At 44.5% G+C, this 17,879-nt stretch overlaps 1 protein-coding gene across 17 annotated transcripts in view; it reads right to left on the bottom strand.

Annotated features, from left to right (window-relative positions):
- ESRRG (estrogen related receptor gamma) overlaps nt 1-17,665 on the bottom strand; it is a 618,160-nt gene extending 600,495 nt beyond the window's left edge. For 16 of the 17 annotated variants that reach the window (XM_072814639.1, XM_072814654.1, XM_072814657.1 and 13 more), the window contains exons 1-2: nt 17,550-17,665; nt 16,637-16,714 (exon numbers count right to left, since the gene is read on the bottom strand). Coding sequence is in view for 1 of the 17 variants with exons in the window: in XM_072814653.1 (XP_072670754.1) it covers nt 16,637-16,638 (2 nt within the window). In the remaining 16 variants the exon portion in view is untranslated. Of the gene's footprint in view, nt 1-16,636; nt 16,839-17,549 lie in introns of those variants that run through there. The other variant, XM_072814644.1, reaches the window with a different exon arrangement.
- Between the last annotated feature and the right edge of the window lie 214 nt (nt 17,666-17,879).

Here is a 17,879-nt window from a genome sequence, read left to right as displayed (position 1 = left end):
TATATGGCGATTTCACGTGGGGGTAAGATAGCATAAGGCCTTAAGAAATACAGTTGACGTTTGAACAACGTGGGGGTTAGGGACGCCAACCCCCAAATGTCAAAAATCTACATATAACTTTCGACTCCCCATAAACCTAATTACTCATTGCCTACCACTGACCAGAAGTCTTACTGATAACACAATTTACACATATTTTGTACACTATATGTATTATGCACTGTATTCCCACAATAAAGTACGCTAGAGAAAAGAAAATGTTAAGAAAATCATAAGAGAAAAAAAAAAAGAAAATCATAAGAGAAAATACATTTACAATACTGTATCAGGTTTATCTTTTAAAAATGAACCTACACAGTTCAAACCTGTGTTGTTCAAGGGTCAACTGTATAGATTCCTAATAAAACAATAAGAGATGATTTATCCAATTTCAGGACTAGAGTATGAAAAATTCTCGTCCCAGTCTATGTTACTTAAAGTGAAACTGCACCACACACCAGCATGCACCAACAGTTCAAACCTTCAAGCCTTGTACGAGACAATTTTAGGGGGCCCACATCCCAAACACGATCCAGGGCATTTATAGAGTTGGCTTCATTTCATTCTTGATAGAGGCTGTTTGTGTGGCTCATAGTAAATTCGACAGATTCAAAATATTGTTTTATCACTCTGACTCCAAGAAACGGTGGTAGCCCTCCTGCATGAATCCCTTCAGATCCATGCTGTGAAAATGACCCAGCAGTGGACCATGTAAATGTCTGAACCTCTCTCTGGATCTGCCCTAATGACTGAATGCTAACCTCCAATATAAAATAAAAAGAAAGAGAATGAAAAAAACACATAGGCCTGGTTGCATTTCTTTTGTATCGGCCAACCCTCTTCCAGTAGATTCATTTTAATTTCATTTAGTCCCACAACATAAAAACATAGTTCATTTTCCAAGTATGATCTCTGTGCTTTTCTTGTAGCTTGGCTGGCTTTGATTTACTTAAGAGACAATGTCCCTTGAGTAAACATTATATGGCTTTAAAAATAACAGAAGCATTATTTGAAACAAAGGTTGCATTGGAAAGTGAATGTAAACTTAAGGCTTAATTACATGTTGTGTCGTAATGTAACTTCTGGCCAGGGATTGAAAACACTCTACAACTGAGTGCCAACTTGCCTTTTCAGTGTTTTCTTGCCCTTATTAGTGATGTGGGAGAAATGTGTGGGCTTTGGGGGGGGGGGGCGGTCAGTGAGATCATTTGTTCACCAACATTTACTGGGAAAGTATTATGTATAAATTATAGTAATAGGTACTGGGGACCCAAAAATGAATATTATTAATAATGTAAATGCTGCTCCATTCCTTTGAAAAGTTCAATTCAATAAAAAGAAACACACACAAAAGTAATTACAATACAGTATATGTGAAGTATTAGAAGTACACTTAATATACAGTGAAATGACTCCTCCTAGATATCCCCAGGGTACCTTATGTTCAAATTCTGCCCAAACTAGTGTTCTTGTGGTGTTCTTTATCCCCATGACTGGCTTTATCATTCACCCAGGAACACAGGGACCAGCCTTCATTACCACTTTTTCCTTATCCTCCATACCTAATCCTAAATATGAATTTTGTCATCCCTATTATCACACTCCTAATTCAATAGATCTGTGTCTCTTACTTGAACTAACAAATCTAGCATTATCTACTCAGCTCACTCTTAAACTCATTCTTCACCCAGTAGCCAGGATGAATTCTTTAAAAAAAAACAAAAAACAAACAAACAAAAAAAACCAATAATCCTGATCATGATCTTCTCTTTCTCATTTTGAATGGTTTTCCACTCCTTTTAGAATAAAGAGACTCCTCCTTAACACAGCTTATGAAGTTCTTCAGTATCTAGCCCCTAGTTACTTCTCTAGCTTCATTCAATACCTCATTCCCACTGAACTTGGTCTTTAGTCAATCCCTTCATATATTCTGATGGGGGCCAAGACACACTACCCCAAAATATAGTATCTTGGCACATTGAATATTTTAAGCCGAAGGAGTCTGAGCAAGCAAAAGAAGCAGGAAGGTCAGAGAGACTCCCATGTTTCTCCCCTGAAGCAGATCATAAAACTCTCATGTGAGAGGTGCCCTCTCTCCATCCATGGGAAGGGAACACTCTTGCCTCCAAGATGGAGGGACCCTAGGAAGAATCTAAATGAACAGGCCTTGTTTTCCACTCCCCTCCCCCTTGCTATAGTAATATACTTAGCTCATTCTCTTTGCCTTGTCATATCTTTCCATAGCTTTCCACTCAAATCTAGCACAAAAACATTCAGGTTTAGCCATTTCTTTGGGTCTTCATTTCCTTGGGAAGGTTCCCATGTCACAGAAAACTTCCATTAAATAAATGTGTGCAATTTCCTCCTGTTCATCTGTCTTTGTCAGTTTAATTTTCAGACCCACTCAGGAATTCCAAGAGTATCAAGAGGAAACCTTTTCCTCTCCTAGAATCCCAAATTCCTTACTAACATAAAGGTTTCATGCACACTGTTACCTCTGCCTACAATTCATTTCTCTCACCTGGTGAATTCGTCATTCCATTTCCACCTAAGCACACTTCCTCAGTGAAAATCTCCCTTGTACTCCCTTACCAAGTCAGATTCTCCTACTATGGGCTAATAATTGTGCCCTTTTTTGCTTTTCATAGTTATTTATCACAGTTGTAATTTTATGTTTGTTTGCAGGAATATCTGACCAATGTTCAACTCTGCCATTAGACTATAAACCCCACAAGGGCAGGGACCATATCTCTTTCTCCCCATCACATCCAATGCTCAGCACAATGCCTAAAAGGGACACAGATAGTCCATAAAATCCATACAATAAATGAAATAACAAAGAAAGTGATGAACTTTGCCTAGAGAAAGTTGGGATATGCCACAGACGAGGTGTCAGCTGTGTCGGGTGTTAAGAAAGTATATAGTGATTCATTAGGCCGAAGGAACACACGAACGGAGACACAAAGAAACGAAACAGTCTGACATAGCTCAGTATAACTGAAGCAGTGGGTGTGATCTGTTTGAGGAGGGGAACAGTAAAGTGTCAGAAATGAGGCTGGAGAGACTTAGGGACTAAACCACAGAGGGCCTTTTGTGCTCTGCAAAGCAATTTGGACTTTTGCCATGGGAAATCACTGAAGGGTTGTAAAAAGGGAGTAAAATGATCATCAGATTTGCATTTTAGAAAAATCACTCTCATGGTAGTGTGAAGGATGTCCTTGATAGGTTGATATTGGAGACAGGGTGACCAGGTAGGAGGCCATCCTACGAGTCTATGTGAGAGATGATAAAGCCACAGACCAAGACAGTACTAGGGGATTAAGTGGAACAGGCAGCTTCAAAAGATATTTAAGAGATGAAAACGACTGATAATGGGGGAATAAGGTAAAAGAAAAAAGTCAAAGTATACACCACTCTGGTCTCTGGGCATCTGGGAGGTTGTATGGCCATTCACCATGTTAGGGAGCAGAAGATGAGAACTCAGCTTGGCTAGATAGGTAAGGGTGTTTCTAAACCCAATGAGGCTTAATATTTGAGGGCCTTCATGCCAGAATGATGGCTGTCTTCCAACGTCCTTCTCCTCTTTCATCTAATATGGTTTCAGTTAAGCACATAACCACCTACTACTGACCACACTGTTTAGCTTCCCTATGTTCACATGACTTAATTTTTGACCGTAGAACAGGAGCCCAAATATACAACCTCTGTGTCATCTGCTTAAAAGGAAATTGCTTGTCCTGGATTTTTTCAAGATAACCAGGAGTCCAGTTAGCAGGAAAACACCACGGGAAGACACAATGGGTCAATGAAGGAGACAGGCCAGACCAAGCATTTCATCAAAAACACTTATTCTGGGGGATATCTTTTTTTTTTTTAACTTATTTAATACATTGTATAATGGAGTCTAAGTGTGTATTATTTATACACACTTTCAAGTAAAGAAATCCAGTAGGCAACTGCCTACCTCAGTCTAGACCCCCAAAAAGAACTCTGGACAAACAATGGAGAACTCATATCTATTAGCATACAGATAGCAGTTAAAGCCATGGGAATAGGATTAAAAAAAAGAAGAAGAAGAAGAAGCACTCTGAAGACAGACCTGGATTTGTATCCTGGCCTCACTTATTATTTATGTGATTTTGAATAAGTTACATCTATGTGCCTATATTATATAAACCTGTAACAGTGTCTGTATTAAGATAACTAGCTGCTATAAAGTTAGATCTCCACATCTCAGTAGCTTAACACCAAGAAATTTATTTCTTATTTATGTGAAGTCCAATTGCATACTAAGCAGGACCCAGGCTCCTCCATCCAGTAACTCTTTCTCCCCTAGGATCTTGAAGTCCTTTGTTTACAGGCTTCCAAACCACATTGGCCAGAAGGTTACTGCATACTTCACTGTTGAAAACAAACATTTGGCCCCAACTAAATGCAAAGGGATGTGGGCAATGTACTACCCCCTAGGCAGTAACTTCCTGGCAGAAACACTACATGATGGAAATGGTACACAAATTTTGATGAACAATGGCCTCATCTTCACTATATTGAAGACGTAAAGCAGAAACAAATGGATAATACACCTAAAAGTGCATCATATATAAAGGACTCTCAATACTGTTAGAGCTACGCTCTTCCCCCTACCTTCCCTCCTCCCTCCATCCTAAATACACATCTGTGTCCCAAATAGGCCTTATATTTTCCAATTTTCATGCCTTTATTCACATTCTTGTCTTTACATCCAAAACCCTAAGCATATCTTTTTTCTCTTTTACAAAAATTCTACTTCTATCCATTTTTAAAGACCAATCTCAAAGCAATCTCCAGGAATCTCCTTTCTGTAATTCTTCATGGTCACTAAATTCCTTTGAACCACCATCATCATACTTATGAATTTTTCATTTAGCATTTATCAGACATTTGTTTGGTATTATAACAACATATGTACTTACCCTACCTCACTACCTCCAAGCTTATGACAAGCTCCCTGAAGCCAACAACTGCATGTAATTCCTCTCTACAGTGATTAAGAAGTAAACTGAATTTAGACCTTGAACTTAAGAGGCCAACACTTAGAGATCTGGGGTCTCCTCAAAGAATGAAAAGCTGAACATTTATTCAGGCAACTCTAGAAAGAGGGAAAGACACACTTTGTTTCAAGGGTTTATATAGTCAGGTGATAACTATGTGAATTACTGGGATACTGCTACATTTCTTTATTTCACTTTTGTCTATCCATCAGGAAGCCTGTGTGGTAAAACGTCTTTATGAATAAAGCACGTCCTTAACGAACAATAAAGCAACATATCTTTAAATATTATCATAGCTAAGAAAAACAAACAATTCTGAAGAGGCTTCTTTAAGAACTCTCCACAAGCATGAGTCAAGGTGATGATGTGGCCATTCTCTGGGTAATCTGACAAATGTCAACAACCAAACTATTGAAATCCGTCCCTCAGGTGAACACACCTCTCTGAGTTAAATGAGAAGTTGCCAAGCCATCTTGTTCTGTTTGGATCTAGCTACTGCCTCAGAGAAAGAAGAAAAGAGAAAACTGAAGTGATTGGACATTAGGCGATCTACTGAAAATGCCTATAGTTCCCTTTTCCCAACAACCATCCTGGTAAAAGTGGACAATGCATAGGCAGGTAGGCAGGAGGTCTTTCTCAGCAAATAATCTGATCACAGGCACCTAATCAAAGGCTGGGTGTTCCTTAAACAACACGCAGTTTTCCACGTAAGGAGACTGGCATGCGATTCCCCACTAACACTACTCTTTCACACCTGATGCTTCCACATGGCCTCAGAATCCCTGAAGGAACCTGAAGCAATCCTTCTCACCCTACTCCCCCCAGCTGGAGAGAGCAGAGATATATCCAAAGATCCACTCTATGTTCAAATTCATTATGCAGTCCAACTCCAAAGGCAGCCTAAAGCTGACCTAATTCCTAGACACTAGTTTTTGACTAAAGTCTGCCCACTGCTTGTCCCAGCGCTCATTGGGATATCAGAACAAAACTACCTTGGGGGAGGGGGTGGAGGTGCAGTGAGATTCCATGGTTAAGATACACTCCAAATCTATACCAGTGCCACAGATTTGGGCCTTCAGGGGTGCGGCGTAGAGGGGCGATAGGATCTCCCTGAAATGTGTAAGCAGAGTGAGATTCCAAAACCTATGAGTTGTTCTGTATATGAGGGATCCTGTGATAAGTCTGGAAAGCATCAAAAACAATAGTCCTCTCTCAGATATTCATAGCACATATTAGTATATTGAAGGCTCTGACATATCCAACTGTGAAGAAACCTATTGAACCCAAATTTGTCTACATGAAAGCTTCTGGGGCAAAACACTTATTTTTTTTTTTTAGGATTTTATTTATTTGTTTATTTGAGAAAGATAAAGAAAGAGAGAGAGTATGGGGGGTTGGCAGAAGGAGAGGAAGAAGCAGGCTTCCCCACTGAGCAGGGAGGGTCACCCCGCATCCCAGACCCAGAGAGATCATGACCTGAGCCTGAAGCAGCCTCTCAACTGCTCAACCGACTGAGCCACCCAGGTGCCCTGGGGCAAAACACTTATTAATGTCTTTCCTCAATGGGCTGTGGGTCCCTTGAAGTCAGAGTCCACCCTGTTTTCTTCAACTGCTGTTCCTCAAGTGCTTAACATAGTGCTGGATACTTTAATAAATATTTGATGAAGCAATGAATATCCCGTGGAAGTAGGGTCCCACAGAACACACCTTATAAAACTATTCACATCTCTATGGAATAGTCCAAAGGACAACCGTCCCAAATAGGAAGATCACTTTGAATCTCATAGTCAAATCCCAATTTGTGAGGTTACTGTTAAGAGTACAAAGGCATTTATTGTTTGTGGTCAGAAAACTTCTCCTTTGCTCTCAAACTATCTTCTCTTTGTATCAAATGAACCTGACCATACATTTCAAATTCACTGCCTATAAAAATCTACTGAGGGGAACGTTTAAAATGCAAGTCCTGGGAATTCAGTATTTCTAGAGTATTTCTAGAGGAGCCCAGGACTCCACATTTTGCACAAATATCCTAGGTCATTCTGACATAGGTGTTCAGGTGGAATGTACTTTGAGAAATGCTGACCAAGAGACACTGAGGAAAAGAGGAGTCCTTGACTTGGAATCAGAAGCCCGTTGGAGGCCCAGATCTGCATCTCCACTACTCGTGTGGCCATGGCAGGGGCCTCTCAGCTTTGCTTCCCTCTCTGTGGGACTCATAATACATTTGATAGTCTATGTATCTAGCTCCTACCCACCCACCTCACAGCATTGGATAAGGGGAAAGCATTTATGAAACTCTGCCCTGAAACCTAGCAGGTATTCACACTGTTTAACAAATCAGTAAGTTCACAGTTATTTTAAAGTTCTATGGTATTAAACAAACTCTATCACAGCAAGTGCTCAGCACAGAAAGATTTTCTGCTGATTCTTTAAAGATAGACCCAAGAGAGTTGGACCAATACTGTATGCACCTGTATCAGTCAACCTGGCAAAGTGTCCCTCAGAACATTTGGCTCATGCCTATGGACACAATAATTAGCCAAATCATGGCAAGAGCCAACCTATGTGACACTGGCCACAACATACAGCATGTTCAAATCTTTCCTATGCTTGTTACCAGACCTTCCCAGAGTGGACTCTTCACTCTTAAGTGAGTTAACAGCGAGAGTAAACTCTTTGGCTGGTGTCTATGTATTTACAGAGATGGTTCTTGTTTATCAAGTATCTTCATTAATAATAATTAATCATTGTTCAAGAAGTACAACGCAATGGAATATACATAATGATAATACAGTACTCCGAGTATTTAATTCTCTCTCCATTCTGAAGACTCTTCTGGAGCCTGTATCACTCGGGGTAATTGCTGTGAAAACTGCTCAATCATCTTACAAGAATCCTCTGAAAACACTAGAGACACTGTCAATTGTTTCCTAACTTTGCGGTATATTCTGAAGCCTGCCTTCTGGCATTGATCCAATATTGCTTGTTATTTATCTTTTCTTTACAAAATAAGGCAACAAGCTCGATGACTGAAAAATCTCTGCCAGAGACTCATTATTAAAAATTTCCAACTAGTGGAAGTATTACTGTACTTTCTATATATATTAGTCATCATTTTTTTGGTGTTGTCTGTATTTGCCCTTCTGATTTTAAACTTTTAAATTTTAAGTGCTTATCCCACAGCTCAAGCATTCAGTGGATATACCTAATAAATTTCGTCGGCTCATTGACCTGTGCTGAAGGATAGCAGCAAGAGAGCTTGGAAACCTGAATTCATGCCGCGATGTTTATTTTCTATGTTTGTCATTGCCTTCGTGCTGCATGTTCTGGTTGTGATCTACTTTCCTTGTCTGTGTCTCCTGTTAGCAAGTAACAAAGGTGATTGCTTACAGGGCTCATGCAGGTAAGCCAGTAAATGAATCAAGCCTGGTTTGGTGACCCCATCAAAAGATGGCAGTGACAGCTGGCCCTCTGCTAACTACTGCCATCAGAGAACACGTAATGCAGTCCTGGCAGTCCTAGATCTTCCAATGTTTCCAGAGAAGCTGGGCATATAATAGGTATTCAATAAATATTTACTGTAGCAAGTAATTCAGAGACTCCGATTTTCACCAGAAATCTCTAGATTTTAGATGTCAGCAGCATTAAGCAGTAGTAAGATCACAGACTCTCCAGCCAGACTGCCCAGGTTCAAAATTTAACTCTGTCACTTATCAGCTACATGACCTTGGGAAAGTTATACGAAAACTTTATGCTTAGTGTTCTCATCTGTAAAAGGGGGAGAAAGGAATTGTATCAACCTCATCGGGTTGTTTGAGAACTTAACTTTCTAATATTTATTAAATCTTGGATGATACGTGGCACATTGCAAGTGTCACATAAACACGGAAGCTCACACTTAAACTTCAAAACGCCTTATAATTTTCACACGTATTATCCCATCTTTTCCCCACCGTAAGTGGTGGATGAATGTATTGCCCTGTATGCAAGGTAATAGTTTCCAACAGGATCTTTCAGGGCTGTTCAGGATGACAGCCATGCAAGCTACTCATGCAGAACGCAGGGCATGCACACTTAGGAAGTGTCTAGTCGGGCAGCCCGGGTTGCTCAGTGGTTTAGCGCCGCCTTCAGCCCAGGGTGTGATCCTGGGGACCCGGGATCGAGTCCCACATCGGGCTCCCTGCATGGAGCCTGCTTCTTCCTCTGCCTGTGTCTCTGCCTCTCTCTCTCTCTCCCTGTGTCTCTCATGAATAAATAAATAAAATCTTTGAAAAAAAAAAAAAAAAGAAAGTGTCTAGTGATTTACCCAATAGCATATTCCATAAAAGGACAGATGTAGAAAAGCTGGTCCAAGACTTCTAATGGACAGAATCAGAGATGTCTCAGTGTTCACCGTAAGCCATGAAATAAAAAAAGACCTGATTCAAACCACTGTCTGGTTATTTTTAACCTATACATTAATTACTCCAAAGCAGCCAATGTGAGAGCATAAGCAAAACCCTCAATAATGTGTATTTATATTCCTCCCCTTTTTATTCATTTTTGCTTCTAAATTGCATTGTAATATTTTAGTTTCTCTTTTCTCTGCCTCCAAGACCTTTCTCCTGGGGACTTTACAAATACAGGCCTATGTGTAGAAACTGCTAAGTTAGGAACACTCTGTCAATCTTTCCTTTGATTTTCCTGGTTGTTGTTGGTTTAAGGCAGATCCTTAATGTTATTTAAACAGAAGAGACTGTTTAGAATTTCTTGGTAGATGAATTTGATAATGATAATTTTTTTAAAAAACAACTACTGTCTTCTTGGGATAAAAGATCTCATTCAGGAGGGTAGACAGCTTATCTGAATAACTCAGGACTTCTTTGAAGAAAAAGGTCAATGTAGCCATAGATGTTTCCTTGTCTTGAACAACAACAGTTACTTTATGTAGTGCCTGATAACCTGCATTTCACAAAGTTGTTATCTGGGCACTACAGAAGTCTTCTCTTTTTTAGGATTTAGAGTTTTAAATATTCGTGTTGTTTAAATCTGAGTCTTCTCATGGATGAGAAAAGCATTTACTGTTAAAAATAACTACTGCTAAATTGGACTTCCTACAAATTCAAAATGTTTATGAATTGTGGGGCATTATCAAGAAAATGAAAAACCCAGGGGTGCCTCAGTGTCCCATCTCTTGATTCGGGCTCAGGTCTTGATCTCATGGCTCCTGAGATCAAGCCCCACCTATGGCTCTGTGCTCAACAGGGGTCTGCTTCTCGCCCTCTGCCACTTCCCCTGCTTGTGGTGCTTGCTCTCTCTCTCTCTAAAATAAATAAATAATTATTAAAAAATAAAAGAAGAGAAAAATTAAAAAAAAAAAAAAAAAAAAGAGGGACTCCTGGGTGGCTCGGCGGTTGAACGTCTGCCTTCGGCTGAAGGCATGATCCTGGAGTCCCGGGATCAAGTCCCGCATCGGGCTCCCGGCATGGAGCCTGTTTCTCTCTCTGCCTGTGGCTCTGCCTCTCTCTCCCTGTCTCTTATGAATAAATAAATAAATATATAAATAAATAAGTAAATAAATAAATAAATAAATAAATAAATAAATCTTTTAAAAAAAAGTGAAAAACTCAGAGAATGGGAGAAAATATAAATATTTGTAAGTCATATACCTGGTAAGTATCTAATACTCAGAATATATAAAGTACTCTTACAGTTCAACAACAAAAAGACAAGCAACCCAATTAAAAAATGAGGAAAGACAGTGTGTGGTCATTTCTCCAAAGAAGATATCGAAATGGCCAATAAGCACATGAAAAGATATTCAGCACCCCTAGTCATTATGGATATGCAAACTAGAACCTCAGTGAGATACCATCGACACCTACTAGTATAATTTTTTAAAAATGAAATAAATATTGGTGAAGATGTAGAGAAACTAGAACCCGCAGATGTTTCTGATAGGACTGTACGACTATGTAGCCAGTGTGGAAAGTGGTATGGGGATTCCTCAAAAAGTTCAACACAGAATTATGGTATGGCCCAAGAATTTGACTATACCCGACAAATCTGAAAACATACATTCGAGCAAAACCTGTATATGGATATTCATAATAGCCAAAAAGTGCAACAACACAAATGTCCATCAACTGAGGAGTATATATAAATAAAATGTGGTATATCCATAAAATCCAGTATTATTCAGCCATAAAGAGGAATGAAATACTGTCACATGCTACATGGATGAACCCTGACAGCATTACGCTAAGTGAAAGAAGCGAGACACAAAAGGTCCAATGTTAAATGACCTCAATTATAAAATGTCCACAGCAGGCAAATCCATATAAGCCGAATGCAGATAAGTGGCTGCCAGGGATTGAGAGGAGTAGGGGATGAGGGGATTACTTCATGGCTACAGGTGATAAAAACAAACTTAACATAGTGGTGTTGATTCCACATCATTGTGGATCTAGTAAAATGGAGTTACATTATACACTTTAAAATGGTTTAAACATTTAATGTTATGATATCTGAAATTTTATCTATTAAAAAAAAAATACTGGCTTGGACCCCAATAGAAAAACCAAGAAACTTCTTCCCATACAAAGTAATTTCACACAGTGTATCACCCAAACGGTATTAAGGAGTGACGTGCTGAATGTAGAAGATCAGTGGCTGACAAGTTGTCCTTATTCCATTTATTTCACTATGCCATTTATCATTAGCCCTTTGCTCCTGAATGGTATTTTTGGTTTGTCAGTTTGCCAGTAGAAATTTCTCTTCTGATGTCACATCTCCATGTCCAAATGTTTCTTATCAATAGTTTAGCCAAAATAAATAAATAAATAAATAGTTTAGCTAATTTGGCCATCACTGATTAATGAATAAATGTGGGAATCTTCTCCCTTCTAAATTATAATAAAATGTTTAATTTGAAATAATAGAATATTGATGGCTCTGGTAAGGGGAGGGTTATGATTTATCATAAGTCAGTAATTTGTATCTTTTGTTAATTTACAAGAGATAAAGGAATTAGGAACACTGATATATCTAATAGAAAAAGCAAAGAACATTAGGAAAAAACTAATTATCCAGTAAGCCTCCCTCAAAAAGAATACATACATTTTCTCCCACAAACAAATATCTTTTTTTACTATCAGAATGTTGGTTAAATATTATATAAATGAATCACAAGAATATATTATATGCTTCAAACTTCATTTTTCCATCCTGCAAACTTTCCTGTCAACTAGGTTATACAATGGAAAATGTTGCAAAAAACTTTAAGCTGGAAAAAAAATCCCATTTGAATATATGCTGGTTAAGCAGTTGAACGTTAGATTAAAGGATATAACTGTAAAGAAGCATGACAAAGTTATACGGAAAGTTCCTAAAAGAAATCTAGTTGCCAATGAATTTCAAAGATACAATTTCCTGAAATCATATTTTTAACACAAACTATGATTTTTTCTTAAGTCTCAAAGAAAATTTCTATATTAAAAAGTCATGTTTACCTTTTATGATGGAACTATTTGAATGTTAATATGGCCAGGTTTATTCCAAATAGGCAGTAGGTGGGGGGGGGGGGGGGCAAGCATTTGAATAGTTCAAGTTTAAAAGAAAGAAACTCATTTTCATGTCAAGTATGTGTCTCCTTTAGGTGTAAAGCAAAGGCAGTTTTAACCAGAATTACCTGGAGAATTGGGGTGGGAATAATCCTGTCTCGTAGAAGCTGAACAAATCTGGTTCATGTACTGTTATTGTAAGGAAATTTGAGAAATCCAGAAACTAAAACCAACCTGTTGAGGGTGAACAAGAATGTGATGAAAGCAAATGCTTATATTCTAGGTCAAAATTGAGACAGAAAAAAAAAAAAGAAAAAAAATTAAAAAAAATTAAAAAAAAAAAACAAAATTGAGACAGAAGAGTGCACAGGAGACTTTGCAGGTGGCATCATGTATTCAGTGGTCAAATTTTAAAAACACTCAGCCAGAGTATACATCTGAACATTTAGCCAAAATAGTCACAGAAGCTCAGAGCTCTATTTCTTAAGTGGGGGAAATGAAGTTAAGTAGGGGAGACAGAAGAGAAAAGCACTGAGTCACTGGAAATTCCATGTCAAACAGAGTCTTCTTTCCGCTCTTCCAAATTCCCCTTCTCCATTTTTCTTTCAGGCCTTTGGTCTTTTCCCAGATATGTGCAAATTTAATAATCAAGTGGAATCCTGAAGGAGACTGTACCCCCCTCCTCTAAACTCTCACTTCATAGTAAAAGAAATCTCTATGAGGGAGAACCTATAGATTTAGGAATTATCCCATGGCGGGAGTCCTGGGACTTCTGATCCAAGAAAGATTGCTCACGAAGATAGGGAAAGGACCTGCTCTAGCTTTTAGGGAAAGTGGCCACTGCCTTCATCCATCCACATACATCCGGCAAGGTAATTTATGTTTCCAGTCAAAGCTCTGGCTGGGGAAAGGGTGACAGGCAACTGGTGCTGGTTCTAACACCATTGTAGTCCCCAGATGACCCAGCTTTGCTGTAGAGAGAAAGGGATGAAGGAGACAAGCACAGCTGCTGAAAGTTTTAGGACTCAGAACACTCTCTTGGTCTGGGGAGGGGTCAGGCTAATCTTTCCACCTTGGAGCTCCTTGGACCAGGAGCTCATGCCACCTCGAGGGCACAACTTAGGGACTGTCAACTGCTTATTCGTGAAATGGTGACCATCATTTATCACCATGACCTAAGGCCATTTGAGAAAGGCAAGGCTGCTCCCAGGGGGGCACAGGTGCCACCTCTGCCAAATCCTGGTGTACTGCTTCCCTGCTTAGGGCCTCATCTAATGGCTTACAGGTCACAGACCCAAATCATTTTAAAAGACCAGTCCCTTATCCTGTCACTTCCCAGAGTTCCTTGAAAACATGAGCTGTTCTGGGGCAAATGGTGTTTCTTCTGTTCACTAGTACATCTGGAGACAAATGGGCCTCCTGGTTCTCTGCCCTCACTTCCTTTCATACACCAAGTTCACTCTCTAGGTTTGTCTGGGTGCTGGAATGTCACTCCTATTCATCCTCTGGTAGAGAATCTGGGGTCCTCCCTATCCAGACCCTCTGCCTGGGCAGGGTGGGGGCCTGGAGGTCAGCCAGGAGGCAGAGGCAGAGCACGGGAGGGGTGGGACAGCCAAAAACCTGAAGCCTGGAGAGAACTAGGATCCCTCAGCACAGCGGCCCAGGAGAGACCTAAGCCAGAGCTTAGGGCAAGTTTATTTAACTTTGCTAAGCCGAGGAAGCTGCCAAGTTCTAAGATCCCATCAGAGACCAGGGAAAAAGCCCTACTGATTCTGAGAATTCCTAACAGTAGAAGGCTTGGGGTGAGCACTTTTCTTGGGCACAGTCCAGAAGCCTGCCATGCCAGGTCCACTTTCAGGCCCCAGATTCTGTCCCAGGGAGAATCGCCAGGGTGGGGAGGGAGTCAGCTCGGCCTTTTCCATCTTCACCCAGCTTCTGAGTGATGCGGGGCCTAGAGCACTGGGGACAGGGGATTTGAAGGTGGCTGAGCGTCAGGAATGGAGGAGGCTGAGAAGCTCAAATCAAGTCTGGGCGTCAGCCCCTGAGCCCAGGAGCCCGGGTGCCCCAGACCTTGGGCAGCGGGCTTTACTGGCTGGGGCTGGTTCCATCGCTCTCCCTGTTCTTTTCAAAGGGGACAAGGAGGAAAAAGCCAGCGAGAGGTCACTCTTCTTGACCATATCTTACCCTTTACGGCACCTTTCCTCGTTTCCTCCTAACTTCCACCTTTCTTTGATGCCTTTCTCTCCTTCCCTGATTTCCTCTTACGACTTATGGAAAGAGCAGAGGCGCAGACAAGTGCGCGACAGGAGAGCCCAGCGGCATTGACACTCCGGCAATGGGGTGGGGAGGGACATCCCAAGACATCGCACCCCCAGGTCCCGAATGGGGACATTTCCGGGTCCCTGCCGCTACTTTCTGCTGCAAAGTGGCCTCAGGTTTGACACCCACCCAGGAATGTCAAACGCAAGAGGCCCAGGGACAGTAGCAGAAACTTGTTTCTGCTTTTAACTTGGCAGTTCAGTTTCTGAAAGCTGTTTGGGGCGGGCCGGGGTGAGAATCCGGGCAGCTCCGAGCCAGGTAGGGGCGGCCCCCGGCCGGTCTGAACCAGACTGTCCCTGCAGGGCCAGCTCGGGGGTGACGCGGCGACGAGGGCTGGGGGCAGGCAGACCCCTCCCCCATCTCTGTGCTGGGGATCTCGGGGTGCACACACGCTGGACAGCGAGGTCCCCTCTCCGGGGCACTGCCACGGGCCCGTCCTGGCTCTCCGCCCCCCACCAGTCCATCCACACGGCAGAGCGCTTTGGAGCCGTGGGCACGGGGGGGTTCCAAGGGTGACATCCACTGTGAGAGCAGGACTTGGAGGCGGGTAAGAAGTTGCGCGGGGAGGGCACCGGGCCCGGCGCGCGGGGAGAGGCGAGCCTGCAGTTCTCCGCTCCCGGCCTCCTAACTCCTCCCCAGCCCTGCTCCGTTCTGCGTCCTCCGGCCAAACGGATCCGAGCCGCGGGGTATTTTCGGTCACAACCTCCTCCGTCCCCGCGCCCCCCCCCCCCGTGTCGTGCCTCCGTTCCCGAGGCGGGGGGCAGGGGACAGGGGAGGGGCAGTCGGACCCGCACGGGAAAGCCGGCCTGGCCGCGCTCGGGGCGCACCGCCGTCCCCACAAACGCGCGCCCCGCGCTCCTCTCGCCGGGGACCCCCCCGCTCCCCGCCCCCTTGACACCTCAGTTCTAAAACACCGAAGCACCGTCCCACGCTCCGGCATTCATCAAAAGAGGACAAGGGCAAGGCCCACGGACCGCGGCCGCGATCTCCTTGCGCCTTCGCTGTCTGCGCAAGCGAGTCCTGGTCCGCAGCCGCCGGAGGGGGGCGGGGGGAGGCATCGCAGCGCCCAGTTCTGCTTGCATTTAGGGAACTGACCCTGACCCTATTTCCCGGAGAGCGTCACCCTGTACCCACGTCCTTCCCTCCTTTCTACCGGGGCGGCTCCGAGATTTCGATGGAGACATCTGTCCCTGCATCGCAGAGGGAGGGTCCCAAACGGCGAGGCTTCCAGGGCACTTGGTTGCCATCCCACGATCGGTGCCACGGCGGAAGGAGAGGTCCGCACGCCAACGCTCCCGGTCCCCTCCCCCGGCGCGCGGGGCCGCACTCCGGGCCCGCTCCACCGCCCCCTCCCCCACCCCGGCCCCACACAATTTCCTTCTTCATGAAACGCGCCCGCCCAGCCCACCCCGCCTCCCGCGTAAAGGCCAGTCCTGTCTCTTTTTGTGCCCAGATGCAAACTCAGCTGGAAGTTGGGAGCAGGGCAGAGTCAGAGGTGCACGGAAAGAGGGAAGGAGAAGGGAGAAATCCCAGGGGGAGAGGGCGCAGGGCGGAGCTGGAGGTCGCAGGGGCAGGGGCAGGGGCAGGGGCCGGGGCAGGGGCGGGGGCGCAGGACAGCGCGAGGGGCGCGCGCGCCGCTGCGGAGCCCCAGCGCCTCCCCCGCGTCTGGCCCCCGCGTGCGCCCGGCGGGGTCGAGCGCGGACTCACATGGTCGGACTGCAGAGCCTCTCCCAACTACTGCGAGTGGGTGGCTTCGGGGCTCCCCGAGATCTTCTCCCCGGCTGCCTGCGGCGGGAGGGCGGAAAGAAACACAAAACAAATCACGGGGCGCAATCGGGACGGGCCTTGCGGCGCCGCGGGGACACCTCGCACTTCGCGCAGGAAAGCGGGCGCGGGGAGTCGGGCGGCCGCGTGTAGCCTATAAATAGCGAACTTTTAGACGGAATCAACTAACAAATGGGAGGCGCGGGCGTAAACTTGCGCACAGCCCCCCCTTTCCGGGGACGACCCGACCACCCCTCCCGCCACTCGCTAGGCAGGGTTTGGGAGGGGACAAAATCGGAAAGGGAGGTGGAATTTAATTTTATGAGCTTTTGCAGCAGTTTTGTTATTATTGTTATTATTATTATTATTATTATTTTTTGCAACGGGGGCACTCCGCCTCCTCGACCCTCCTTTTCCGCCTACCTTGGCCGCGCACCGCCCCCCCCCCCCCCCACCGCCCCGCTAGGCACCGCTGGTACCAGCTAGGAAGGGCGAAGGCCCAGGAGAGCGGAGGTCCTGGGGCGGGGGGGGGGGGGGGGGTGGCTGCAGAAGCAGGGAGGGGGAGGGGACCCCGGAGCCGGGGTTCCCCGGGGATTACTGGAGCGACCGAAGGAAAGCAGAAAACCGCCAGCATTTGGGGGTTGCCTCTGACGCCAAGACGGGAATCTAGGTTATCCCGAGTTTGGGAGGGAAGTGCGACAGGGTGCGTACAGAGGCACAAAGGAGTTCCTAGAGTGCAGGCTTCCTTTCCCAGGGCAACAGTGACCCCCCGCCCCCCAGTGCTAGGAACCCCCTCTCCCCCCTCTCGGCAACTTTACTCGAACCCTCGGCCCTGGCGGGGTAAGTCCCTGCTTGCCTGGGGGGGCCGCAGGCTCTGGAGGAAGCGCGTCGGGCCGGAGGGTGCCCCGGTCGGGCTCGCCGGCTCCCCGGGGCCGCACGCCTTCTCGCCGAGCCCGCTCACACCTGCCGGCCGGAAGCGGTCTATTTGACCGGGAGTCCCGGGCACCACTGGCCCGTCCTCCCGCCCCCTTTCCTTGCGCCAAGGCCCGATTGCCAATGGTGATTGGGTTAGTTCGATTTTCATTTTCTTTCGAGGTGCTTCTTCAAAAATAAAAGCCCCCAAGGACGGCGGACGCTCGCTTTCCCCTGCAAACTCTCTAGGTCGGGGGGTTGTGGCTTCACTAAA

This window comes from Canis lupus, chromosome 38 (assembly GCF_048164855.1).
Source record: "Canis lupus baileyi chromosome 38, mCanLup2.hap1, whole genome shotgun sequence".
NCBI lineage: Eukaryota > Metazoa > Chordata > Mammalia > Carnivora > Canidae > Canis > Canis lupus.
The sequence above is the reverse complement of the archived record's forward strand: the minus strand, read 5'-3'. Positions and strand labels throughout refer to the sequence as shown.